This window comes from Numenius arquata, chromosome 33 (assembly GCF_964106895.1).
Source record: "Numenius arquata chromosome 33, bNumArq3.hap1.1, whole genome shotgun sequence".
In the NCBI taxonomy this organism is placed as follows: Eukaryota; Metazoa; Chordata; class Aves; order Charadriiformes; family Scolopacidae; genus Numenius; species Numenius arquata.
The window spans coordinates 335,160-362,056 of record NC_133608.1 but is presented as its reverse complement, the minus strand read 5'-3'; the positions used below and the strand labels follow the sequence as shown (position 1 = coordinate 362,056).

Genomic DNA, 26,897 nt, shown 5'->3' with positions numbered 1-26,897 from the left:
TGCCCTGGGGAGGGGGAAGAACCAGCCGGGGGGGGCTAATGGGGACAAAGCGGGGGGGAGGGGGAAAAGTGGGGAGGGGGGGCATTTGTCACCCGGTGGGGGGGGGGAGGCAATTGTCACCCATGGAGGGGGGGGGCAGTTGTCACCGGGTGTCACAGGGGCTCAGCTGTGGCCCCCCCCCCCCCGCCGGTGTCCCCATGGGGTGCCCGTGCTGGCACCAAGTGGGGGGGGTGTGTCTTTTGGGGGGGGGGGGGGGGTGACATGTGCCAACCCTCGGTGACGTCCCCGCTCCGGTGGCCACCTCGGCCACCTCCCCGGGGTGTCCTTGGGAAGGACGGTGGTGACATGGGGGGGGGGGGAACAGAGCAGGGGGGGGCACACACACCGGGGCTGGGCCCGGGGAGGGGGGGGGTGGGGGGGGGTGGCACTGCCACTCGGGGACCCTTGTGGGGGGGGGGGGTGAGGGGGGGGGGTGACAGCGGTGACGGTGTCGCAAGGGGAGGGTTCCGGCCACCGCTTCCTCTCCCCCCCCTGTCCCCCCCCCCCGTGGAGGGGACACTGAAGTCCCCAAGGGGGGGGGGGGGAGGGGGGAACGTGGGACGCACTGATGTCCCCTCCCGGACACTCGGTGTCACCAAACACCCCGGGGACACTTTGGGGGCAACTTGGGGACACTCTGGGGACACTTTAGGGACCCCCTGGAGTCACCCTGGGGACGCTTTGGGGGCATCTTGGGGATCCCCTGGGGACACCTTGGGGAACACTTAAGGGACAGCCCTGGGGAGACCCTGGGGACCCCCTGGGGACACTTTGGGACCACCCTTGGGGGACACTTTGGGGACCCCCTGGGAACACTTAAGGGACAGCCTTGGGGAGACCTTGGGGCCACCCTGGGGGCACTTTGTGGACCACCCTGGGGACACCCTTGGGAACATCTTTGGGACCCCGTGGGACACCTTGGGGACATTTTAGGGACAACCCTGGGGACACCCTGCGGCCATTTTGGGGACACCCCTGGGGACACTTTGGGGACCCCTTGGGGACACCCTGGGTCCCCACCGCACCCCATCGGGAGGCAATTTGGGGGCAAACCCACCCCCCCGGGGCAGAGTTTTCTCCCCACGGGGATGTCACCCTGTTGTCACCGTGTCCCTTAGTGGCCGTCCCTGTGTCCCCAAGTCCCCTCGTCCCCGACCTTAATTTGTTTTAACCCTTTTTTGCCCGTTTTGGCAGGTTTTTACATGGGCGGGGCCCCCCCGGCGCCATGGGGCAGAGCGAGTCGGAGCCGCAGGAGGACACGGAGGTGGGAAATGTCACGGGGTGGGGACAATGCCACCCCCCCAGTGTCTGTGTGTGTGTCCCCCCCCCACCCTGGGGTGGGGTGTGTCACCGGGGGGGACTGAGGTGTCCCTTTTGTCCCCCCAGGACGCGTCCCTGACGGCCGTCCTGCCCAAGCTCTTCGCCGAGGAGCAGCTCTCCACCGGCGCGGTGAGCCACCCCCGGGGGGGACAGCAGTGTCCCCGTGTCCTCAAGGGACACCGTCCCCATCCCTGATGGTTGTAGAGCACCCCCTGAGGGGACACAGCCTTGTCCCCGTGTCCCCAAGGGACGCTGTCCCCGTCACCAGTGGTTGTTGAGCCACCCCTGAGGGGACACAAACCTGTCCCTGTGTCCTCAAGGGACATGAACTTGTCCCCATGCCCTGGGGGTCATGAAATTGTCCCCGTGTCTCCTGGAGACAGCGTCCTGGTCCCCAATGCTGTTGAGCACCCCCTGAGGGGACGCACCCTTGTCCCCGTGTCCCCAAGGGATGCTGTCCCCATCACCAGTGGTTGTTGAGCCACCCCTGAGGGGACACAAACCTGTCCCCATGTCCCCAGGGGACACAAAACTGTCCTCACCCCCCCTAAGGGACAGTGTCCTGGTCCCCAGTGCTGTTGAGCACCCCCTGAGGGGACGCAGACTTGTCCCCGTGTCCCCAAGAGATGCTGTCTCCGTCACCAGTGGTTGTTGAGCCACCCCCGAGGGGAGACAAACCTGTCCCCATGTCCCCAGGGGACACAAAACTGTCCTCACCCCCCCTAAGGGACGGTGTCCTGGTCCCCAATGTCCCCAGGAGCAGCTCTCCACCGGCGTGGTGAGCCACCCCCGGGGGGGACAGCAGTGTCCCCGTGTCCTCAAGGGACACCGTCCCCATCCCTGATGGTTGTAGAGCACCCCCTGAGGGGACACAGACTTGTCCCCATGTCCCCTGGGGACAGTGTCCTGGTCCTCGATGTCCCCTGGGGACAGTGTCCTGGGGCGTGGGGAGCACAGGATTGTCCCCACGTCCCCAAGGGACACTGTCCCCCATCCTGACCCCGTCGAGCCCCTGCCATCCCTCCCTGTCCCCGTCCCCCCCCCCGCGAGGTGGCAGTGCCACCGTTCATCCCTGTCCCCATCCCTCGGGGGGGTGACACCGCTGGCCACACGAGGACCCCCCTCCCCCGTGTCCCTCCTCAGGTGCTGGGGGCGATGCTCGGCCTCGGCCTGGTGGCCGCCATCGTGGCCACCGCCATCGTGGTCCTGGTCCGCCGGCTGCGCCTCAAGAGTGAGTGACACCGCCGGGGGGTGGCGGCGGCGGCCTTGGGGACAAAGAGGAGTGTGTGTGTGTGGGGGGGGGTGTGGGGGTGTGTGACTCCCCCACCCCTTAACTTTGTCCCTATCGTTGTCCCCCAGAAATTCCCGCCCAGGGGACCCCCAAATATCGCTTCCGCAAACGGGACAAGATGCTCTTCTACGGCCGCAAGATCATGCGCAAGGTGACGCTGCAGGGGAGGGGGGAACGGGGGGGGGGACACCAAGGTGGGGGTGGCTTCGTGGGGGAGCGTGTGTCACCATCGGGTGACACCACCCCCCCCCCCCCCCCACCCCTCCAACCCCGATGTCCCCAACCCCAGGTGTCCCAGTCCACCTCCTCCCTGGTGGACACCACCATCTCCAGCGCCTCCAGGCCCCGCATGAAGAAGAAGCTGAAGATGCTCAACATCGCCAAAAAGTGAGGTGCCACCAAGCGCCGCCGGGGTGACACCGTGGGGGGGGGGGGGGGTGTGTGTGTGTGGTGTGTGTCCCCCGCCCCCGATGTCACCTCCTTGTCCCCCTGGCAGGTTCCTGCGCATCCCCAAGGAGGTGCCCACCCTGCAGCTGAAGGAGCCCCCCCCCTCGGTGCTGGAGGCCGATTTGACCGAATTCGACGTGGCCAATTCCCATCTCCCTTCCGAGGTCCTCTACATGCTCAAAAACGTCCGGTGAGGCTCAGGACCCGCGCCTGGGGGGGGGTCAGGATCGGGCCCCAGGGTCAGGATCCATCCTTGGGGGTCAGGATCAGGCCCCAAAGGGTCAGGACCCGGCCCCCAGGAGGGACAGGATCAGGCCCCAAGGGGTGAGGATCGGGTCCTGGGGGGCTCAGGATCAGGTCCTGGGGGGGCTCAGCATCAGGCCCCAGGGTCTGGATTCATCCTTGGGGGTCAGGATCAGGCCCGAGAGGCGGTCAGGATCCATCCTGGAGGTGAGGACCCTGTCCTGGGGGGGGGTCAGGATCAGGCCCCAGGGGGTGAGGATCGGGTCCTGGGGGGCTCAGGATCAGGTCCTGGGGTGCTCAGGATCAGGTCCCAGGGTCTGGATTCATCCTTTGGGGTCAGGATCAAGCCTGGAGGTGAGGACCCGGTTTTGGGGGGCTCAGGATCAGGCCCCAGGGTCTGGATCCATTCTTTGGGGTCAGGATCAGGCCCGAGAGGGGGTCAGGATCCATCCTGGAGGTGAGGACCCTGTCCTGGGGGGGGTCAGGATCGGGCCCCAGGGTCTGGATCCATCCTTGGGGGTCAGGATCAGGCCCGAGAGGCGGTCAGGATCCATCCTGGAGGTGAGGACCCTGTCCTGGGGGGGGTCAGGATCGGGCCCCAGGGTCTGGATCCATCCTTGGGGGTCAGGATCAGGCCCCAGGGGGTGAGGATCGGGTCCTGGGGGGCTCAGGATCAGGTCCTGGGGGGGCTCAGCATCAGGCCCCAGGGTCTGGATTCATCCTTTGGGGTCAGGATCCATCCTGGAGGTGAGGACCCGGTCCTGGGGGGGGTCAGGATTGGGCCCCAGGGTCTGGATCCATCCTTGGGGGTCAGGATCAGGCCCCAGGGGGTGAGGATCGGGTCCTGGGGGGCTCAGGATCAGGTCCTGGGGGACTCAGCATCAGGCCCCAGGGTCTGGATTCATCCTTTGGGGTCAGGATCCATCCTGGAGGTGAGGACCCGGTCCTGGGAGGGGTCAGGATCGGGCCCCAGGGTCTGGATCCATCCTTGGGGGTCAGGATCAGGCCCCAGGGGGTGAGGATCGGGTCCTGGGGGGCTCAGGATCAGGTCCTAGGGGGCTCAGGATCAGGCCCCAGGGTCTGGATCCATTCTTTGGGGTCAGGATCAGGCCCAAGAGGGGGTCAGGATCCATCCTTGAGGTGAGGACCCTGTCCTGGGGGGCTCAGGAACTAGCCCCAGGGTCAGGATTGGGTCCCGGGGGGCTCAGGATCAGGTCCCAGGGTCTGAATCCATCTTTGGGGGTCAGGACCCGGCCCCAGGGGGGTCAGGATCTATCTCTGGGGGTCAGGATCAGGTCGAAGGGGGCTCAGGATCAGGCCCCAGGGTCTGGATTCATCCTTTGGGGTCAGGATCCATCCTGGAGGTGAGGACCCGGTCCTGGGGGGGGTCAGGATCGGGCCCCAGGGTCTGGATCCATCCTTGGGGGTCAGGATCAGGCCCCAGGGGGTGAGGATCGGGTCCTGGGGGGCTCAGCATCAGGTCCCAGGGTCTGGATTCATCCTTGGGGCTCAGGATCAGGTCCCAGGGTCTGGATCCATCCTTGGGGGTCAGGACCAGGCCCCAGAGGGTCGGGACCCGGGCCCAGGGGGGTCAGGTTTAGGTCCTGGGGGGGCTCAGCATCAGGCCCCAGGGTCTGGATTCATCCTTTGGGGTCAGGATCCATCCTGGAGGTGAGGACCCGGTCCTGGGGGGGGTCAGGATTGGGCCCCAGGGTCTGGATCCATCCTTGGGGGTCAGGATCAGGCCCCAGGGGGTGAGGATCGGGTCCTGGGGGGCTCAGGATCAGGTCCTGGGGGACTCAGCATCAGGCCCCAGGGTCTGGATTCATCCTTTGGGGTCAGGATCCATCCTGGAGGTGAGGACCCGGTCCTGGGAGGGGTCAGGATTGGGCCCCAGGGTCTGGATCCATCCTTGGGGGTCAGGATCAGGCCCCAGGGGGTGAGGATCGGGTCCTGGGGGGCTCAGGATCAGGTCCTGGGGGACTCAGCATCAGGCCCCAGGGTCTGGATTCATCCTTTGGGGTCAGGATCCATCCTGGAGGTGAGGACCCGGTCCTGGGAGGGGTCAGGATCGGGCCCCAGGGTCTGGATCCATCCTTGGGGGTCAGGATCAGGCCCCAGGGGGTGAGGATCGGGTCCTGGGGGGCTCAGGATCAGGTCCTAGGGGGCTCAGGATCAGGCCCCAGGGTCTGGATCCATTCTTTGGGGTCAGGATCAGGCCCAAGAGGGGGTCAGGATCCATCCTTGAGGTGAGGACCCTGTCCTGGGGGGCTCAGGAACTAGCCCCAGGGTCAGGATTGGGTCCCGGGGGGCTCAGGATCAGGTCCCAGGGTCTGAATCCATCTTTGGGGGTCAGGACCCGGCCCCAGGGGGGTCAGGATCTATCTCTGGGGGTCAGGATCAGGTCGAAGGGGGCTCAGGATCAGGCCCCAGGGTCTGGATTCATCCTTTGGGGTCAGGATCCATCCTGGAGGTGAGGACCCGGTCCTGGGAGGGGTCAGGATCGGGCCCCAGGGTCTGGATCCATCCTTGGGGGTCAGGATCAGGCCCCAGGGGGTGAGGATCGGGTCCTGGGGGGCTCAGCATCAGGTCCCAGGGTCTGGATTCATCCTTGGGGCTCAGGATCAGGTCCCAGGGTCTGGATCCATCCTTGGGGGTCAGGACCAGGCCCCAGAGGGTCGGGACCCGGGCCCAGGGGGGTCAGGTTTGGGTCCCGGAGGGCTCAGGATCAGGCCCCAGGGTCAGGATCGGGTCCGTGGGGGATCAGGATCCATCCTGGGGGGGTCAGGATCGGTCCTGGGGGTGAAGCTCTGGTCCTGGGGGTGTCAGGATCCACGGTGGAGCCACTTTGCTCTTGTTCCTGGAGCTTTGCAAGCACGTGGTTTCCCAGCGGTGTCACTGCATCCCCGTCTCCGTGGCCGCTGGGGGTGGCTCCAGAGGGACCAGGACAGGTCCTGGTGGGCTCTTTGTCACCTGCTGTCCCCATCTTTGTCCCAGTCCTTGTCCCTGTCCTCATCCCTGTAGGTCCCGGGCCACTTTGCTCTTGTTCCTGGAGCTTTGCAAGCACGTGGTTTCCCGGTGGTGTCACTGCATCCCCTTCTCCGTGGCTGCTGCAGGTGGCTCCAGAGGGACCAGGCCAGGTCCCAGTGGGGTCTTTGTCACCTCTTGTCCCCGTCCTTGTCCCCATAGGTCCTGGGCTACTTCGAGAAGCCCCTGTTCCTGGATCTTTACAAGCACATGGTTTCCCAGCGGTGTCACTGCATCCCCTTCTCCGTGGCCGCTGCAGGTGGCTCCAGAGGGACCAGGCCAGGTCCCAGTGGGGTCTTTGTCACCTGCTGTCCCCATTCTCGTCCTTGTCCCTGTCCCCATAGGTCCTGGGCCACTTCGAGAAGCCCCTGTTCCTGGAGCTTTGCAAGCACGTGGTTTCCCAGCGGTGTCACTGCATCCCCTTCTCCGTGGCCGCTGCAGGTGGCTCCAGAGGGACCAGGCCAGGTCCTGGTGGGCTCTTTTGTCACCTTTTGTCCCCATCCTTGTCCCCGCAGGGTCCTGGGCCACTTTGAGAAGCCCCTGTTCCTGGAGCTTTGCAAGCACATGGTTTTCCAGCAGTGCCAACAAGGTGACTATGTTTTCCGGCCCGGACAACCTGACACCAGCATCTACGTGCTGCAGGACGGCAAGTTGGAGCTCTTCCTCAGCGAGCCGGTGCGGGGACGGGGACGGGGACAAGGAGGTGGCAGGGGGTTGGGGACACCCTGGGAGGGGAGGAGGATGGGAAGAGCCAAGGGGGGTTTGTGGTTGACAGGACGGGAAGGAGACGGTGATGAAGGAGGTGTTCCCCGGGGACAGCGTGCACAGTCTGCTCAGCATCCTGGACGTCATCACGGTACCGACAGCGTGGCTGTCCCCAATGTCCCCCCCCCCCGTGACCCGTGGTGGCTGTCCCCAAGCCCTCTCAGGACAGTTGTAGCTGTCCCCAAGCCCCCAGAGCTTGATCCTGGCCGTCCCTGAGCCCCCTAAGCCTGGTTGTGGCTCTCCCCGAGCCTTCCTAGGATGGTTGTGGTTGTCCCCAAGCCCCCTAAACATGATCGTGGCCATCCCCAAACCCCCAGAGCCTGGTTGTGCCCTTCTAGGACAACTGTGGTTGTCCCCAAGCCTGTCCAGGACAGTTGTGGTTGTCCCCAAGCCCTCTCAGGACAGTTGTGACCACCACCAAGCCTGTCCAGGACAGTTGTGACTGTCCCCAAGTTCCCTAAGCCTGGTTGTGGTTGTCCCCAACCCCCACCAGGTCAGTTGTGGCCACCCCCGAGCCCAACTGTGGTGGTCCCCAAGCCCCTCCAGCCTCACCATGGCCATTCCCAAGCCCAACCTTGGCTGTCCCCAAACTCCTCTAGCCCAACCTTGACCATCCATCCCCAAACCCAACCATGGCCATCCCCAAGCCCAACCATGGCCATCCCCAAGCCTCACCAGGCCAAACGTGGCCATCTCTAGGCCCCATCGTGGTCCCCAAACTCTTCCAACCCAACCGTGGTCATCCCCAAACCCAACCGTGGCCATTGCCAAGCCCAACCATGGCCATCTCCAAACCCCTCCAGCCCAACCATGGCTGTCTCTAAGCCCCACCAACCATCTCCAAGCCCAACCAGGCCAACCATGGCCATCTCCAAGCCCAACTGGCCAACAACTCAGTGCCACCAGCAGACTTCACCAGCCCCCAGCTTGCCGCCAGTCCCCATCCATGGCCAGGATGGACCTCCCCCATCCCAGCAAGGCCACCAACGTGTCCCCTAGGGCCACCAGCGACCGTACCGGACGGTGTGCGCCCGGGCGGCGGTGGACTCCACCGTCCTTCGGCTGCCGGTTGAAGCCTTCTCAGCCGTCTTCGAGAAGTACCCCGAGAGCTTGGTGCGGGTGGTGCAGGTGAGTCCAGGTCTGGGGTGGGGGTGAGGGGGGCGTCACGGGGGGGCAGCAGGGGACCACGGGGGAGGGGTCTCTTGGGGTGGTGGAGGGGGTCACTGGTGGCTTCTTGTCCCCTTTGTAGATCATCATGGTGCGCCTCCAACGCGTCACCTTCTTGGCTTTGCACAACTACCTCGGGTTGACGAACGAGCTCTTCAGCCACGTGAGTTCCTGGTGGAAATTGGGGGGGGGGGAATGGGTTAAGGAGGAGGGGGGGTGTCAGGCTGGATCTGGACCCATCCCCCCCCCTGCTCCCAGCCCCACTGATGTGTGTGTCCTGTCCCCCCCCCCCCAATTTTTGGTAGGACATGCAGCCGCTGCGGCTCTTCCCCCAGGCCGGCCACGCCGCCCGCACCAGCCCCGTGCGTCACGGAAAACGGGGGCTCGGGGGGGTCGATGAGGGCAGGGAACCGGGTAAGAACGAGGAAAATGTGGGGGGGGGGGGGGTCCGCCATGTCCCACCCCCTCCCCCTCCTACCCCCCACTCAAATCCCATCACCGTGGGGTGCTTTAGGGTGCTCTTACCCCGCAGCAGGAGGCCTGGAGACCCCCCCGGCGCCCCCACCCTCTCTGAGCCGCTGCATCTCCATGCCCGTGGATATCTCCGGTGGGTCGGGGGATGCGGGAAAAATTGGGGAGGGGGGGATGTCCTCAGTTCGAGTAGCGCCCCCCCCCCCCCCGCAGGGTCATGTAGCCCCCTCCCCAGGTCATGCATTGTGCCCCCCAAAAGGGTCATGTACCCCCCTGGCTTGTGCATCCCCCCCCCCCCATCATGCATCGTCCCCCCCCTTGCAGGGTCCTCTGTGTGTGTGTGTGTGTGTGTGTGTGTGTGTGTGTGTCCGGGTTCATGCACCCCCCCTCAGGGTCTTGCACCCCCCCCATTCTCGTGCACCCCCCACTGTTCTCATGAACCCCCCCCCTCCCATTCTTATGCACCCCCTGTTCTCGTGCCTCCCACCCCAAAGCCCCCATCTTGGACACTGCTGACCCCCCCCCCGCCCCGTGTCGCCCCCCCAAAGCCCCCATCTTAGACACCACTGACCCCCCCTTCCCCTGTGTGTCCCCCCAACATCCCCATCTCAGACACCACTGACCCCCCCATGTCGCCCCCCCAAAACCCCCATCTCCAACACCACTGATCCCCCCCGTGTCCCCCCCCAAAGCCCCCATCTCAGACACCGCTGACCCCCCCTGCCCCATGTCCCCCCCCTAAAACCCCCATCTCCAACACCACTGACCCCCCCATGTCCGTCCCCAAAACCCCCATCTCCAACACCACTGACCCCCCCTGTATGTCCCCCCCCAACATCCCCATGTCAGACACCACTGACCCCCCCCGTCCCCCCCCAAAGCCCCCATCTCAGACACCGCTGACCCCCCCCGCCCCATTTTCCCCCCCTAAAACCCCCATCTCCAACACCACTGACCCCCCCATGTCCCCCCCCAAAGCCCCCATCTCAGACACCGCTGACCCCCCCCGCCCCATTTTCCCCCCCTAAAACCCCCATCTCCAACACCACTGATCCCCCCCCGTGTCCCCCCCCAAAGCCCCCATCTCAGACACCGCTGACCCCCCCCGCCCCATGTCCCCCCCCTAAAACCCCCATCTCCAACACCACTGATCCCCCCCGTGTCCCCCCCCAAAGCCCCCATCTCAGACACCCCTGACCGCCCCTGCCCCATGTCCCCCCCCTAAAACCCCCATCTTAGACACCACTGACCCCCCCACCCTGTGTCCCCCCCCCCCAACAGGCCTCCAGAAGGGTCCTCGCTCCGACTTCGACATGGCCTACGAGCGGGGCCGCATCTCGGTGTCGCTGCAGGAGGACAGCACCATGGCCGCCTTCTCCCGGGTGAGGCCTCGGCTCCGACCAGGCCGCGGCCACCCATGGTCCCCCCCGTGGTGGCCCCAGGTGGCCTCAGGTGGCCACTGGAACCCTCCCATGTCGTCCCCCCCCCCTCCCCAGTCTGTCTCCCACGAGGCCAAGGAGCGCAAGTCGGTGACGGTGGAGGAGCAACCCTCCGGTGTCCACCATTACAACGACTGCGAGGACGAGGCGGCGGCCGGCACTTGCCCCTTCGGGCCTTACCAAGGCCGCCAGACCAGCGCCATCTTCGAGGCTGCCAAGCAGGAGCTGGTCAAGCTCATGAAGGTGAAGGTGAGGGCAGGAACGGTGCCAGCACGGGGGTACTGGGGCCTTGTGGTGGTCCTCCATTGCCTCGTGGTGGTCCTCTGTTGACTCGTGGTGAGTTCCCGTTGCCGTGTGGTAGGTTCCCGTTGCCTCGTGGTGGCCCCTGTTGCTTTCTGGTGGTCCTCTCTGTTGCCTTGTGGTGGTCCTCCATTCCCTCGTGGTGGGTTCCCGTTGCCTTGCGGTGGCCCCTGTTGCCTTGTGGTGGGTTCCAGTTGCCTCATGGGGGTTCCTGTTGCTTTCTGGTGGTCCTCTGTTGCCTTGTGGTGGTTCCCTCATGGTGGGTTCTGTTTGCCTTGTGGTGGGTTCCCATTGCCTCGTGGTGGCCCCTGTTGTCTTATGGTAGTCCTTTGTTGCCTTGTGGTGGCCCCTGTTGCCTTGTGATGGTTCGTGTTGTCTTATGGTAGTCCTTTGTTGCCTTGTGGTGGTCCCTGTTGTCTTATGGTAGTCCTTTGTTGCCTTGTGGTGGCCCCTGTTGCCTCATGGTGGGTTCAAGGTGCCTCGTGGTGGTCCCTATTGACTCGTGGTGAGTTCCTGTTGCCTCATGGTGGCCCCTGTTGTCTTATGGTGGTCATTTGTTGCCTCGTGGTGGCTCCCTGTTGCCTCGTGGTGGCTTCCTGTTGCCTCGTGGTGGCCCCTGTTGCCTTATGGTGGTCCTTTGTTGCCTTGTGGTTGCCCCTGTTGCCTTGTGGTGGTCCTCTGTTGACTCGTGGTGAGCTCCCGTTGCTGTGTGGTTGGTTCCCATTGCCTCACGGTGGCCCCTGTAACCTTGTGGTGGGTTCAAGTTGCCTCGTGGTGGTCCCTGTTGCTTTCTGGTGGTCCTCTGTCTCCTCCTGGCGGTCCCCATCTCCTCCTGATGGTCCCCATCACCTCACGTGACGCCGTTCTTCCCTCTAGGACCCTTCTCTCCTCAACAACCGTGTCTTGCTCCATCACGCCAAAGCTGGGACGGTCATTGCCCGTCAAGGGGACCAGGTGGGTCTGGGTTTCGGGGAGCTGGTCCCATCTTGCTCCCCCCACCCTACATTTCCATGGGGCACTACTCCTGCCCTGTGGCTGGTTGGGGGGCAGGAACCATCTAGAGCCATCCGGAAGGTGCCGAACACCCAGCGAGGAGGCCCAAGAGGTGGCTGGTGGGACCTCCTCATGCCTGGTGGCCCCCTCAAGGGTGATCAGGTTGCCATTTTGGCAGGACGTGAGCCTCCACTTCGTGCTGTGGGGCTGCCTCCACGTCTACCAGCGGATGATCGACAAGGCGGAGGACGTCTGCCTCTTCTTGACGCAACCCGGTGAGATGGTGGGCCAGTTGGCCGTTCTCACCGGCGAGCCCCTCATCTTCACCATCAAGGCCAACCGCGACTGCACCTTCCTCAAGATCTCCAAGTCGGACTTCTACGAGTGAGTCCCGAGCTTTGGGGCAAAGGCTTGGTGCCGAAGGGGGGTTTCCTGGGCTACGGTGGCATCTCTTGGGGCCACCACCGTGTGTTGACCCGTAGGATCATGCGGGAGCAGCCCAGCGTGGTCCTGAGCGTGGCCCACACCGTGGCTGCCCGCATGTCCCCCTTCGTGCGCCAGATGGACTTCGCCATCGACTGGATGGCGGTGGAGGCCGGGCGGGCGCTCTACAGGTGGGTATCAACAGATGGAGGCCCACTTCAGCTTGGGGAGAACCAGCTTGGCCAGGAGAGGATGACCTCCTCTTGGTGGTGTCCCCCAGGCAAGGTGACAAGTCGGACTGTACCTACATCGCCCTCAACGGGCGTCTTCGCTCCGTCATCCAGAAGGGCAGCGGCAAGAAGGAGCTCATCGGGGAGTACGGCCGTGGAGACCTCATCGGCGTGGTGAGAACTGTGGCGGGGTGGGCCACGGGGTGGACAACCCTATACGTCTGGTCAAGACATCTTGGCTCCATGGCTTCTTCTCCAGGTGGAAGCACTCACCCGGCAACCTCGGGCCACCACGGTCCACGCGGTGCGGGACACGGAGCTGGCCAAGCTGCCTGAGGGCACCTTGAACAACATCAAGCGGAGATACCCCCAGGTACCCCCAGATCCCCGTCTTGGGGTCTACACCCTCTTCTCATGGAAGGAACGTGTCCCCCTTGACCAGTCTGATGGCCATCCATGTCCTTGTCCCCGCAGGTTGTCACCCGCCTCATCCACCTCCTGAGCCAGAAGATCTTGGGAAACCTTCAGCAGCTCCGTGGGCCCTTTGCAAGTAGGTCCCAAAGGGGTTGGGGGGGGGGGATATGTGTCTTCTACAGGGCTGGTGGCCACCACCCCAGCAGTTCGTGGAAGGTGGCCACCATCAGAGCAGCTCATGGGAGGTGGCCACCACCCAAACAGCTCACGGATGGTGGCCACCATCAGAGCAGCTCATGGATGGTGGCCACCACCTTGTTGTCTCTGTCCGGGCAGGTTCTGGCTTGGGCATGGCCTCCAGTTCGGAACCCACCAACCCCACCAGTAACCTGTCGACGGTGGCGGTGCTGCCGGTGTGCGACGACGTGCCCACGGCTGCCTTCACACTGGAACTCAAGCACGCGCTCAACGCCATCGGTGAGTGGTGGCCACGGCTCGGAAGTGGCCGTGGGCCTGTGGCACGCCAGCGACCTGGTGTGGTGGTGACCACAGGGCCAGTGGTGGTTGTGGTATGGAGGTGGCCATGGTTCTGTGGTGTGGTGGGCACCGTGGTGTGGTGACCGTCACAGCCCCGTGGCATGACAATGACCATCTGGTGGTGATCACAGTCCCATGGCATGATGGCAACCATGGCATGGTGATATCCAAAGCCCCATGGCGTGGTGGTGACCACAGCCCCATGGCATGGTGGCAACCATGTCCCCACCTCTCCTAGGTCCCACCCTGCTCCTCACCAGTGACATCATCCGTGCCCGTCTGGGTTCCTCAGCTCTGGACAGGTAACTCCCGTCGGGAGGAAGGTCACCAGCCACCCACCCACCCACTGCCATGCCACTGGTTGACCTCTCCATCTCGGCAGCATCCAGGAGTACCGCCTGTCAGGTTGGTTGGCGCAGCAGGAGGACATCCACCGCATTGTCCTCTACCAAACCGACCCCACCCTCACGCCGTGGACCGTGCGTTGCATCCGCCAAGCCGACTGCATCCTCATCGTCGGGTTGGGCGACCAAGAACCGGCGCTGGGAGAGGTGAGGTTGGGTGAGAAGGTGGTGGTGATGGTGGTGGTGGTGGGACAACGCTGCGATGGGTGGCTGATGGCTTCCACAGCTGGAGCAGATGTTGGAGAACACGGCGGTGCGGGCGTTGAAGCAGTTGGTCCTTCTACACCGTGAAGATGGTCCCAGTCCTTCCCGCACTGTTGAGTGGCTCAACATGCGCAGTTGGTGCTCGGGTCACCTCCACATCAGGTGTCCCCGGCGTGTCTTCTCCCGACGGAGCCCCACCAAGCTGGTACGTCTCCTTCCCACCCCATGGATGACCTTGGTGGTCCACCACTGTTATCATCGGTCACCCTGCTACTCCCTGGGTGACCTTGGTGGTCCACCATTGTCATCATCGGTCACCTTGGTCCGAGTCCCCTCCTTGGGTGACCTTGGTGGTCTACCACCATCATCATCGGTCACCCTGGTCTGTGTCCCCTCCCTGGGGTGACCTTGGTGGTCCACCACTGTCATAATCGGTCACCCTGCTACTCCCTGGGTGACGTTGGTGGTCCACCGTCGTCATCATCACCCACCCATGGCCCATCCCATCCCCAGCGGGAGATGTACGAGAAGGTGTTTGAGAAGAATGCCGACCGGCACAGTGACTTCTCCCGGTTGGCCCGTGTCCTCACCGGCAACACCATCGCCCTCGTCCTGGGGGGCGGCGGAGCCAGGTGGGTGCCCCACGCCATGGTAGGACCTTCACCTGTGGGTTGAAGGTCCTAGTTTCATCCATCTTCTTCTTCTCCATCCCACCAGGGGTTGTTCCCACATCGGGGTGATCAAGGCCATGGAGGAGTCGGGGATCCCCATCGACCTGGTGGGGGGCACCTCCATCGGGGCCTTCATTGGGGCGCTCTACGCCGAGGAGCGCAGTGCCGTCCGCACCAAGCAGCGGGCGCGAGAGTGGGCCAAGGTGGGTGCCCCAGGGACCCCCCCAACGCTGACCACGGCTCTGACCCCCACCCTCCCCGGCCTTCTTCTGGGAGGACGCTGTCACCGGCAACTGTCCTCCCCGTGGCCAACCCCGCCTGAGGTGTTTCTAAAGCACCTCCTTCCTCCTCCATCTTCCTCCTTCTTCCTCTTCTTCTTCTTCCTCCTTCTCCTTGTCTCCTCCCCTTCCTCCTTCTCTCTTCCTTCTTTTTTTCATCCTCTTTCTTCTTCCTCTTCCTCTTTCACCTTCTCTCCTTTTCTCCTTCTCCTCCTCCTTCTCCTCCTCCTCCTCCTCCTCCTTCTCCTTCCCCTTCATCTCCTCCTCCTTCTTGTTCTCCTTTACCTCCTCTTCCTCCTCCTTCATCTCCTTTGTCTCCTCCTTTATCTCCTCCCCCTTCTCCTTCTTCTCACCTCGTCCTCCTCCTTTATTTCTCCTCCTCCTCCTCCTTCTCTCATTATTAATCCGTTTTCCTCCTCCTTCTTCCTCCTCCTGTCTTCTCCTTCTCCTCTTCTTATTCATCCTCATCCTCCTTCTCTCTTCCTCCTTCTTCTCCTCCTCCTCCTCCTTCTTCTTCTCCTCCTCATCCTTCTCTCCTTATTCATCTTCATCCTCCTTCTCTCCTCCTCCTCCTCATGCTTCTTCTCCTCCTCCTCATCCTTCTCTCCTTATTCATCTTCATCCTCCTTTCTCCTTCTCCCCTCCTCCTCCTCCTTCTCGTCCTTCTCCTCCTCCTTCTCTCCTTATTCATCCTCCTCCTCCTTCTCTCCTCCTCCTTCTCTTCCTCCTCCTCCTCCTCCTTCTCTTCCTCCTCCTCCTCCTCCTTCTTCTTCTTCTTCTCCTCCTCCTTCTGTCCTTATTCATCTTCATCCTTCTCCTTCTCCTTCTCCTTCTCCTTCTCCTTCTCCTTCTCCTTCTTCTCCTTCTCCTCCTCCTTCTCTCCTTCTTCTTTTTCTCTCCCCCCTCCTCCTCCTCCTCCTCTTTCTCCTCCTCCTCCAGTGCATGAACTCGACCTTCAAGACCGTTCTGGACCTCACCTACCCCATCACCTCCATGTTCTCGGGCTCCGCCTTCAACGCTAGCATCAACAAGGTTTTCCAGGACAAGCAGATCGAGGTGGACCTGCCCCCCCCCCCCAGCCCCCATCTTACACCCACCCACGGTGGGGTGGGGGGTCCAACCACCTCCCCACCCCCCCCCCCACCGTCCCCAGGGTGTCACCCACCCCTGTCTTGTCCCCCCCCCAGGACCTTTGGCTGCCCTACTTCAATGTCACCACGGACATCACGGCCTCGGCCATGCGGGTGCACACGGACGGTAAGAGCTCCCCGAGGAGCCGGGGAAGCTCTCCAGTGCCACCGTGTCCCCTCCTGGTGTCCCCCGTGTCCCCTCCTTGTGGGGACACTCCTCAGAGGTCACCCCAAAACGGTGCCGGCTGCCCCATGGGGGAAGGTTGGCCACATGCCACGGGGAGGATGTGTCTTGGCACGGCATGGAAGGGTCTTGGAGGGCTCGTGGTGAGTCCAGGTTGTGGTGGCTTCCCAGAAGTCACCTGATGCTGGTGACCGGCCTCAGGTCCCCATGGGGGTCCTCGATGGGGTTCGGGGGGCAGAACCGGGGTGTGGAGCCACATCTCACCCCCCCTGCCCCGAGCATGCGTGTCCTCTCTTAACCTGTCTGCTGACCACTAACCCCAGTAACCCACGCTCACGGCATGTGGAGCACGGGGACGCGGTGGCAGTGGTGGGGACCACATGGTGGTGGAGACCACATGGTGGGAGAGAAGATGCAGTGGTGGTGGTGGAGACCACGTGGTGGTGGTGGTGGGGACCATGTGGTGGTGGAGATGTCGTGGTGGCGGTGGAGACTTGATGGTTGTGGAGATGATGCGGTGGTGGGGACTTGGTGGTGGGGACGTTGTGGTGGTAGAGACGTCGTGGTGGCTGCCCCTCCTCCTTGCCCAGTGTCCTGGAGCTCACCTGGGACATTGAGCCGTCCACGGGGGGACGCACGCGGTGGCTTGTAAAAGTGGCCTGGCTCTCGCTCTGCCTCCTCCTCCTCCTCCTCCTCCTCCTTCTAACCCCAACTAACCCCTGCTCACCAGCCCTAACCTTCTGGGGAGCATCTCCCCCACCTTCCCTTCCCCATCCCGACGTGGCCGAGGTGCTTTTTGGGGCCTCCAAACCTCCTCGGTGGCCCACCAGCGGTTGCTGGGGGTGCATGTCTTCTTCTCTCCCACCCATGTCTTCCCCTCCCACCCCACCCTATCCCACCCCACCGTGGTGGTGGTGGTGGCCGTGACCGTGTCCCTCTCCCCCTTCGGCAGGTAGCCTTTGGCGCTACGTCCGAGCCAGTGCGTCTTACACCCCTTACCTGCCACCGCTCTGCGACCCCAAGGACAGCCACTGGCTAGTGGACGGCTGCTATGTTAACAATGTCCCAGGTCAGCATCTCGCTCGCCGGGGGGGCCACCATGTGTGTGTCCGTCCCCCCCCCTTCCCTCAGAAAGAGACACACACACACACACCCCCCCCAACCCAACACCCTCAAAACCCACCTCCCCCAACCCACCTCCCATCCCAAGTTGAGCCACCTGAGCTTTGCCGACCATCAGGACGGGCCACGGGGTTCCTCTGCCACCCGTGGTTGCCCTCCATGGGCTTCCGGGGGGTGCAGACGGCCCCGGGAAGGGGCGAGGGGCAGCCCACCCCACCCCACCCCACCCCACCACCCCCGGGGGGGCGTGTGGGTTTTTTTTGGGGGGGTAGATGGTGCTCATTGAGTTTGTTCCCGCCCCGGCGCAGGCTCGCTCTGGCGGTACGTGCGAGCCAGCATGACCCTTTCTGGCTACCTACCCCCCCTCTGCGACCCCAAGGACGGCAACTTACTGATGGACGGTGGTTACATCAACAACCTGCCAGGCAAGTAGCAGCTCCAGGCCCTCAAGGCCACCACCCAACTGTTTCCCCTTCTGAGGACGGTGGCAGGCGGTTGGGTGGGGGCTGCGTGGCCACCGTGAGGTGCGTTCTCAACGGCTGGAGGTGTTGAGGTTGGATTTAGGACGTCTTGCTTGGGGGTTCTGCATCTTCTTGGTGTCTTCGGTGTTGGGCGTCCTCTGAAGGCATCTTCATCCTCTTCCACGTGCCAAAACTTGTCCATCCATCTTGGGTCATCTCTTGGTGTCTTCGGTGTTGAGCGTCCTCTAAAGGCACCTTCATCCTCTTTCCTGTGCCAAAACGTGTCCATCCATCTTGGGTCATCTCTTGATGCCTTCAAGGTTGGGCGTCCTCTGAAGGCACCATCAAGGCACCTTCATCCTCTTCCACGTGCGAGAATTGTCCATCCATCTTGTGTCATCACTTGGTGTCCTCAGCGTGCTCCTTGGATTCCAACCACCTTCTTCCATCCTGCATCATCCTCTCCTGGTGTCCTTGGCATTGGGTGTCCTCCTGTGGCATCTTCATGGTTCACCACGTACAAACCACCTTGGTCCATCTCACACCATCCTCTCTTGATGTTCTCAGCTCCAGGTGTCCTCCTTGGGCCTCTCCATCCTCCTTCACCTGCAAGACACCTCCCTGTGTCTCACATCATCTCTTGGTGGCCCTGGGTGCCTTCCTGGGGCACCTCCGTGTCCAAGCCACCTTTGTCCATCCTGCCTCATCTTCTCCTGGTGCCCTCAGCACTGAATTGTCTTCTGGGGCATCTCCAGCCTCATTTATATTCAAGCTACCTCCTGTCATCTCAAACTACCTCTTGGTGGCCTTGCCACCAGGTGGCCTCCATGCTCCTCGGTGCATCTCAAACCGTCTCTTGGTGTCCCCCCCAGAACATCTCCACGGTCCTTCATATGGAAACCTCCTTCCTCCAGTCTGTGTCACTTCCTGGTGTCCTCAGTACCAGGTGTCCTCCTGGAGGATTTCCATCCTCCTCCACCTGCGAGCTGTCTCCATCCACCTCACATCATCTCTTGATGTCCTCAGGACAGTGTCCTCCTGGAGCATCTCCATCCTCCTCCATGTGCAAACCACCTTCTGCCATGTAGCATCATCATCTCTTGATGTCCTCAGAACCAGGTGTCCTCCTGGGGCATCACCATTCTCCTCCACGTGCAGGCCCTCTCCATCCACCTGACATCATCTCCTAGTGTCCTCCTGGAGCATCTCCATCCTCCTCCACGTGAAGGCCGTCTCCATCCACCTCACATCGTCTCCTGGTGTCATCGGCACCGACTGTCTTTCTGGAGCATCTCCATGTGAGAACCACCTTCCTCCATGTCCCATCATCATCTCTTGATGTCCTCAGCACCAGGTGTCCTCTTTGGGCCTCTCCATCCTCCTCCATGTGCAAACTGTCTCCATCCACTTCACATCATTTCCTGGTGTCCTCCTGGAACGTCTCCATCCTCCTCCACGTGAAGGCTGTCTCCATCCACCTCACATCACCTCCTGGTGTCCTCCTGGGGCATCTCCACGCTCCTTCACATCCCACCACAGATGCTGCAACTTGCCTGTGCCCTCCCATCGTCCCCAACACCGGGTCGTGTCACTGCTGCTGGGCTCTTGTCCCCCAACAACTCCTTCCCCCCCAGTATGGGACATCCCACCACCAAGCCCCAGCATGGCTTTTGCCATCCAGCCCAGGCTCAGGGACAATCCCTCCCTCCCAGCCCCGCTTCCTACCTCAAATGGGTGGAAACCGGTGACGTCGGTGACCCACCTTCTCCCCCTTCCCACCCCACAGCCGACATCGCCCGCAACATGGGGGCCAAGACGGTGATCGCCATCGACGTGGGCAGCCAGGACGAGACCGACCTCTGTAACTACGGGGACAGCCTGTCCGGCTGGTGGCTCCTCTGGAAACGTCTCAACCCTTGGGCTGAAAAAGTCAAGGTTGAGGACTTGACCGGTGGTGGTGGTGGTGGTGGTGGGATGACGCTGGTGAGATGTGGGACACGGGGCAGGAGGTTGCTGAAGCCACCTCGTCCCTCCCCAGGTGCCTGACATGGCCGAGATCCAGTCCCGCTTGGCCTACGTGTCCTGTGTCCGGCAACTGGAGGTGGTGAAGTCCAGCTCCTACTGCGAGTACATTCGCCCACCCATCGACCGCTTCAAGACCATGGACTTCCGCAAGTTCGACGAGATCTACGTGAGCTGGGGGGTCTGGGGTGGGGGACAGGGAGGCCAGTGGAGTGGCCTTGGACCATCTTTAAGAGGGCCTCGGGCCATCAGTGAGGTGCTCCAAGCTGTGGGTTGAGGTTCTCCAGCCATTGGTTGGGGTTTCCTGACCATTGATTGGGGTCTCCTGGCCATTGGTTGTAGTCTCCTGGCCATTGATTGGGGTTTCCTGGCCACTAATGGGGTGCCCTAGATGTGGGTTGGGGTGCCCTTTGCATCAGTTGGGTGGCCAGGCCATTAACAGGACCTCCTGGCCATCAGGTAGAGTCAACCAGCAGTTGACTGGGTGCCCCAGCCACCATTGAGGGGTGCTGTGGTCCATTGGTTGTGGTGACCCGGCCATTGGTGGGGTGACCCGGCCATTGGTGGGGTGACCTGGCCATCAGTTGGGTGCTCAAGCCATCAATGGGCTACCTTTGGCCATTGTTTGGGGTGTCTTGACTAGGTTGAAGATCCCAGTCATCACTTGGGGTACCTTGGCCAGCAGTTGGGTGGTCCAGCCATCAATGGCGTACCTTGGCCAGCAGTTGGGGTGTCCTACCCATCAGTTGGTTGCCCGGGTGGTCATTTGGGGTGCCCCAGCCCATTGACCGGGCCACCGATGGACCGTGGCCACTCTCCCTGCAGGACGTGGGCTACCAACACGGCAAGGTGGTCTTTGAGGGCTGGAGCCGCGGTGACATCATTGAGAAGATGGTGAAGGACCGACGCTCGGCCGACTTCTACGAGAGCAAACGCATGGACGTGAGCAGGGGGGGACACTGGGGACCCGGGGGGGTGGTGGCTGCCTGGGGACATCTCCCATCCCCTCCTTGGTCCATCTCCTGTCACCTTGGTCCATCTCCTGTCCCTCACTAGTGACCTCCTGTGCCCTCCACCCTGGTCCATCTCCTGTTCCCCCCCACTATCCTTGTCCCCTGCTTGGTCCATCTTCTGTCCCTCACCGGTGTCCTCCTGTCCCCTCCTTGGTCCATCTCCTGTCCCAATCCCCATCGTCCTTTTGTCCCCTTACTCCATCTCCTGTCCCCCTCGTCCATCTCCTGTCCCTCACCGGTGTCCTCCTGTCCCTTCCTTGGTCCATCTCCTGTCCCTTTGGTCCATCTCCTGTGCCCCAAACCATCCTTGTCCCCTCCTTGGTCCATCTTCTGTCCCTCACCGGTGTCCTCCTGTCCCCTCCTTGGTCCATCTCCTGTCCCCTCCACCATCCTTGTCCCCTCCTTCTTCCATCTCCTGTCCCTCACTGATGTCCTCCTGTCCCCTCCACCATCCTTTGTCCCTTTGGTCCATCTCCTGTCCCCTTGGTCCATCCCATCCCCTTGCTCCCTCTCCTGTCCCCCCAACCCCTTTTGTCCCCCTCCCTGTGTCCCCTGCTGCCCCCTCCCCCCATCCTCACCCCTCTCCCATATTGGGGGGGGGGGGTGGGGGGGAGGGGAGAGCTACTTGAGGGATGTCCCCCCTCTTTTTTTTTTGTCCCCTCCCGTAGGTCCTCACGTGTCCCAGCGCCGGCTTCACCGACCTGGCAGAGATCGTGTCCCGCATCGAGCCCGCCAAGCCCTACCTATCCGACGGCTACGGGGACGGTGAGCTGGGGGGGGGTATGGGGGGGGTGGTTGGGGGGGGTCCCACCGTGTGGGGCCAGACCCATAGATGGGGCCTGACTGTGTCCCCCTCCCACCCCCATCCCAGAGGAGTCCGACTACCTCACGGAGTACGAGGACGAGGGGCCGGAGCCAGCGCGGGGTGAGGAGGACGCCTTCGCCCCGGCCGAGTGGGGCAGCGCCGGCGCCTTGGAGGCCGTGAGTGTCCCCCTGGCCATGGAGAACCTCCAAAACGGGGTGCACCTGGGTTTGGGGGGGGTCCCAAGGGTGCCCTGACTCCATGCATGGTCATGGAGACCCACTAAAGTGGGATGCTTCTGGGTTGGGGGGCTCCTGAGGGTGCCCTGGTCCTGGACATGGTCATGGAGACCCTTCAAAATGGGGTGCTCCTGGGTTAGGGGGCTCCTGAGGGTGCCCTGATCCTGGACATGGTCATGGAGACCCACCAAAGTGGGATGCTTCTGGGTTGGGGGGCTCCTGAGGGTGCCCTGGTCCTGGACATGGTCATGGAGACCATTCAAAATGGGGTGCTCCTGGGTTAGGGGGCTCCTGAGGGTGCCCTGATCCTGGACATGGTCATGGAGACCCACCAAAGTGGGATGCTTCTGGGTTGGGGGGCTCCTGAGGGTGCCCTGATCCTGGACGTGGTCATGGAGACCCTTCAAAATGGGGTGCTCCTGGGTTAGGGGGCTCCTGAGGGTGCCCTGATCCTGGACATGGTCATGGAGACCCACCAAAGTGGGATGCTTCTGGGTTGGGGGGCTCCTGAGGGTGCCCTGATCCTGGACGTGGTCATGGAGACCCTTCAAAATGGGGTGCTCCTGGGTTAGGGGGCTCCTGAGGGTGCCCTGATCCTGGACATGGTCATGGAGACCCACCAAAGTGGGATGCTTCTGGGTTGGGGGGCTCCTGAGGGTGCCCTGATCCTGGACATGGTCATGGAGACCCACCAAAGTGGGATGCTTCTGGGTTAGGGGGCTCCTGAGGGTGCCCTGATCCTGGACGTGGTCATGGAGACCCTTCAAAATGGGGTTCACCTGGGTTTGGGGGCTCCCAAGTGTGCCTTGATCCTGGGACATGGTCATGGAGACCCTTCAAAATGGGGTGCTCCTGGGTTAGGGAGCTCCTGAGGGTGCCCTGATCCTGTGGGTGGGGGTATGGGACCATGGAGAACCTCCTAAATGGGGTGTCCCCCTGGGTTTTGGGGGGGGGGGGGGGGGTCCCAAGGGTGCCCTGACTCCATACGTGGTCATGGAGACCCACCAAAGTGGGATGCTTCTGGGTTGGGGGGCTCCTGAGGGTGCCCTGATCCTGGACATGGTCGTGGAGACCCTTCAAAATGGGGTTCACCTGGGTTTGGGGGCTCCCAAGGGTGTCCTGACCCCATGTGTGGGTGCTCCAGTGTCCCCCACATGTCCCCCTCCCAGTGTCCCCCACGTGTCTCCCACATGTCCCCCTCCCAGTCTCCCCAGTATGTCCCCATCCCAGTGTCCCCCTCCCAGTGTCCCCAGTATGTCCCCGTCCCAGTGTCTCCATCCCAATGTCCCCCACGTGTCCCCCACGTCTCCTGCGTGTCCCCCCTCCCAGTCTCCCCAACATGTCCCCCCCTCCCAGCATCCCCAACGTGTCCCCTCTCTCCCCAGGAGGAAGAGAAGACCCTGCGCCACCGCCCCCCCCGGGACCCCCCCACACCCCACACCTGACCCCCAACCAGGAGCCGAGGCCACCCCCATGCCCCGGGGGGGCGTGGGGGGGGAACGGAGGGGTGTCCCTTCCCTCTCCCCCCCCCATTTCTGCCACCGCTTCCCCACCCAGGGTGGGGGGGAGAGGGGGGGGCCTGGCCCCACGGCACTTTGTCCCCACTCGTCCCCAGGCTGGGGGTGACACTGGGGAGGGGGCTCCGGGGACCCCCATTTCTCCCCCCCCGTCGTTGTCCCCCCCCCCCGCACTGTTGCACTGACCCAACCCCCCCCCTCCAAGGCCAAGGGGGGAGGGGGGAACGACTGCTGTATATTTTCATTTTTCCTTTTTTTTTTTTTTTTTTTTTTAATTATTATTAATTTAAACTGAATCCGGCCGTTTATTTGCTTAATTATTATTAATTAAAATTAAGCCGGCGGTGACCGTCCGGGGTGGGTGCTGGGGGTGAGGGGGGGGGAGTAAAGGCTTCAAAACCAGGGGCTGGCACTGGGGGGGGGGGGGGGGACAGGACACGCCACCAAAAGCCACCCCCTCCGACCCCCCCATACTCATCCCTCGGTCCCAGTGTCCCCCCCAGTTTGATCCCCATCCCCCCCCGGGGTCCCAGTCCCCCCTGCCCCCCCCCGTGGTGAGGGGACCCCCCTGTGGGGACGGGGGGGGTGTGTGTGTGTGTGTCATCTGGGGACAGGAGGGGGGGGGGGCCTGTGAGGGTGGGGGGTGGTGGGGACACCCGGCACCACCACGGGACAACTGTCGCCATGAGGGGACACCCGGCCACCCCACGGGTCACCCGTCGTCCCCCCCGGTGCCCCCCCATCCGTGTCACCCCCCCTCCCCGCCCCCCCCCCCCGGACACGATAAGCGGGTGCCGGCAGTGGCCGGGGCTGGTGGGTGCTGATAGCACCCCCCCCTTCCTGCGTGGCTTGGGGACACCCGGCTCGGGGACACCAGCCGTGGGGACACCCCCCTCGGGGACACCTGGCTTGGGGACAGTCAGCTTGGGGACAACCGGCTCGGGGACACCCGACCTGGGGACACCAGCTGTGGGGACACCCCCCTCGGGAACACCTCCCTTGGGGACCCAGCTGTGGGGACACCCCCCTCGGGAACACCCGGCTTGGGGACAGTCAGCTTGGGGACACCCCCCTCGGGGACACCTCCCTTGGGGACACCAGCCGTGGGGACACCCCCCTCGGGGACACCTGGCTTGGGGACAGTCAGCTTGGGGACACCCCCCTTGGGGACACCTCCCTTGGGGACACCAGCCGTGGGGACACCCCCCTCGGGGACACCTCCTTTGGGGACACTCGGCTTGGGGACAACTACCCTGGGGACAGCCGGCCTCGGGGGACAATGGGGACACCCCAGACATGGGGACGCCCTGGGCGTGGGGATCAACGGGGACACCCCTGGCTTGGGGACACGCTGGACACTGCCATGGGGATCCCTTGGACATGGGGACACCCTGGTGACGGTGACACCATGGGCACTGCCATGGGGACACCTTGGACATGGGGACACCCCAGGCATGGAGACAATGGGACACCCCAGATGCTGCCATGGGGACACCTCAGGCATGGGGACAATGGGGACACCCTGGACATGGGGACAATGGGGACACCCCAGGCACCCTGGACATGGGGACACCTTGGAGATGGGGGACACCTTGGGCACAGGGACACCTTGGGCGTGGGGACATTGCCACGGGGACACCCCTGGCTTGTGGCCACCCATCCCTTGCTCCCCACACGCCCCTCCCCCCGCCCCCATGCCCCCCCCCCCCCATGGAGGTGGCCCCCCCTGTGCTGTCCCCCCCCCCTCCACTCCAGGGACACCGGTGGCTTCGCCAGCACCCCTTGGGGACTGTCACCAGTGGTGCCACCTCCAGCCAAGCTTTGGGGTGCAGCCAGGGAGCCCCTGGGTGATGGGGGGGGGGGGGATGGACCCTTCCAGGCCCATCCCCCCCCCCCGGTGCATCCGGTGCCACCCCCACCCCCCGGTTGTCACCCGCTTCCCGTGGCCTTTATCAGCGGGGACACTCGTTGGGGACAACTCTTGGGCGCCGAGGGGACAATGTATGGCAACGTCGAGGCCACCCAGGCCGGGCAGGGACAAACGTGGGGGCTGGGGGCCGGCGGGGAAGGTAGGGGCACCCTTGGGTGCTGGGGGGAGTGGGGGTGAGCCCAGGGGTGTCTGGGGGTGTGTGTGTGTCCCCCCGTCCCTATCGCACCCCCCCCATGTCCCTTTTGGGGCATCACGGGGCTGGGGGAACCCCCTGTCCCCAGGGGCGGGTGGTGGCACCTCAAGGGGTTCCCCCATCCCTGGTGTCTGAGGGGGTGTCCCCAGGGTGGGTGGTGGCACCTTTGGGTGCTGGGTGGGGTGGGGGTGAGTCCAGGGGTCCTCTCCTGTCACTAACACCCCCCCGTGTCCCTTTTGGGGTGTCACGGGGCTGGGGGAACCCCCTGTCTCTGTCCCCAGGGTGGGTGGTGGCACCTCGAGGGGTTCCCTGGTGTCTGGGGGGGGGCCCAGGGTGGGTGGTGGCACCTTTGGGTGCTGGGTGGGGGTGAGTCCAGGGGCCCCCCCGTCCCTAACGCTGCCCCCCATGTCCCTTTTGGGGCGTCACGGGGCTGCGGGAACCCCCTGTCCCCAGGGGCAGGTGGTGGCACCTCAAGGGGTTCCCCCATCCCTGGTGTCTGAGGGGGTGTCCCCAGGGCAGGTGGTGGCACCCTTGGGTGCTGGGTGGGAGTAGGGGTGAGTCCAGGGGTGTCCACCCCCATCCCTAATGCACCCCCTGTGTCCCTTTTGGGGTGTCACAGGGCTGGGGGAACCCCCTGTCCCTGTCCTCGGAGGCGGGTGGTGGCACCTCGAGGGGTTCCCTGGTGTCTGGGGGGGGGGGGCCCAGGGTGGGTGGTGGCACCCTTGGGTGCTGGGTGGGGTGGGGGTGAGTCCAGGGGTCCCCTCCTGTCACTAACACCCCCCCGTGTCCCTTTTGGGGTGTCACGGGGCTGGGGGAACCCCCTGTCCCCAGGGGCGGGTGGTGGCACCTCAAGGGGTTCCCTGGTGTCTGGGCGGGGGGGGGCCCAGGGTGGGTGGTGGCACCCTTGGGTGCTGGGTGGGGTGGGGGTGAGTCCAGGGGTCCCCTCCTGTCACTAACACCCCCCCGTGTCCCTTTTGGGGTGTCATGGGGCTGGGGGAACCCCCTGTCCCCAGGGGCGGGTGGTGGCACCTCAAGGGGTTCCCTGGTGTCTGGGGGGGGGGGGGCCCAGGGTGGGCGGTGGCACCTTTGGGTGCTGGGTGGGGATGAGTCCAGGGGTGTGTGTGTGTCCCCCGTCTCTAACGCTGCCCCCCATGTCCCTTTTGGGGTGTCACGGGGCTGGGGGAACCCCCTGTCCCCAGGGGCGGGTGGTGGCACCTCGAGGGGTTCCCTGGTGTCTGGGGGAGGGGGGGCCCAGGGTGGGTGGTGGCACCCTTGGGTGCTGGGTGGGGTGGGGGTGAGTCCAGGGGTCCCCTCCTGTCACTAACACCCCCCCGTGTCCCTTTTGGGGTGTCACGGGGCTGGGGGAACCCCCTGTTTCTGTCCCCAGGGCGGGTGGTGGCACCTCAAGGGGTTCCCCCATCCCTGGTGTCTGAGGGAGGGGTCCCCACGGTGGGTGGTGGCACCTTTGGGTGCTAGGGGGGGTGGGTGCAAGCCCAGGGGTCCCCCCCGTCCCTAACGCTGCCCCCCATGTCCCTTTTGGGGTGTCACGGGGCTGGGGGAACCCCCTGTTTCTGTCCCCAGGGTGGGTGGTGGCACCTCGAGGGGTTCCCTGGTGTCTGGG

The 26,897-nt window shown here is 63.8% G+C and overlaps 1 protein-coding gene across 1 annotated transcript; it reads left to right on the top strand.

Annotated features, from left to right (window-relative positions):
* The first annotated feature begins 1,264 nt into the window (after positions 1-1,264).
* PNPLA6 (patatin like domain 6, lysophospholipase) lies at positions 1,265-23,458 on the top strand. Its single transcript, XM_074165135.1, has 35 exons — positions 1,265-1,303; positions 1,426-1,488; positions 2,503-2,590; positions 2,719-2,801; positions 2,940-3,037; positions 3,147-3,287; positions 6,883-7,042; positions 7,143-7,223; positions 8,132-8,260; positions 8,382-8,462; positions 8,605-8,745; positions 8,846-8,906; positions 10,052-10,152; positions 10,267-10,458; positions 11,386-11,463; positions 11,681-11,886; positions 11,985-12,116; positions 12,206-12,329; positions 12,415-12,528; positions 12,630-12,705; positions 12,906-13,046; positions 13,345-13,408; positions 13,489-13,657; positions 13,737-13,919; positions 14,228-14,346; positions 14,432-14,588; positions 15,603-15,719; positions 15,851-15,920; positions 17,408-17,524; positions 19,347-19,495; positions 19,599-19,751; positions 20,408-20,524; positions 21,264-21,360; positions 21,467-21,576; positions 23,022-23,458. Exons 1-35 carry the CDS (start codon positions 1,265-1,267, stop codon positions 23,079-23,081), a joined length of 4,011 nt encoding a protein of 1,336 aa, XP_074021236.1. The 3' UTR covers positions 23,082-23,458.
* Positions 23,459-26,897: the final 3,439 nt, after the last annotated feature.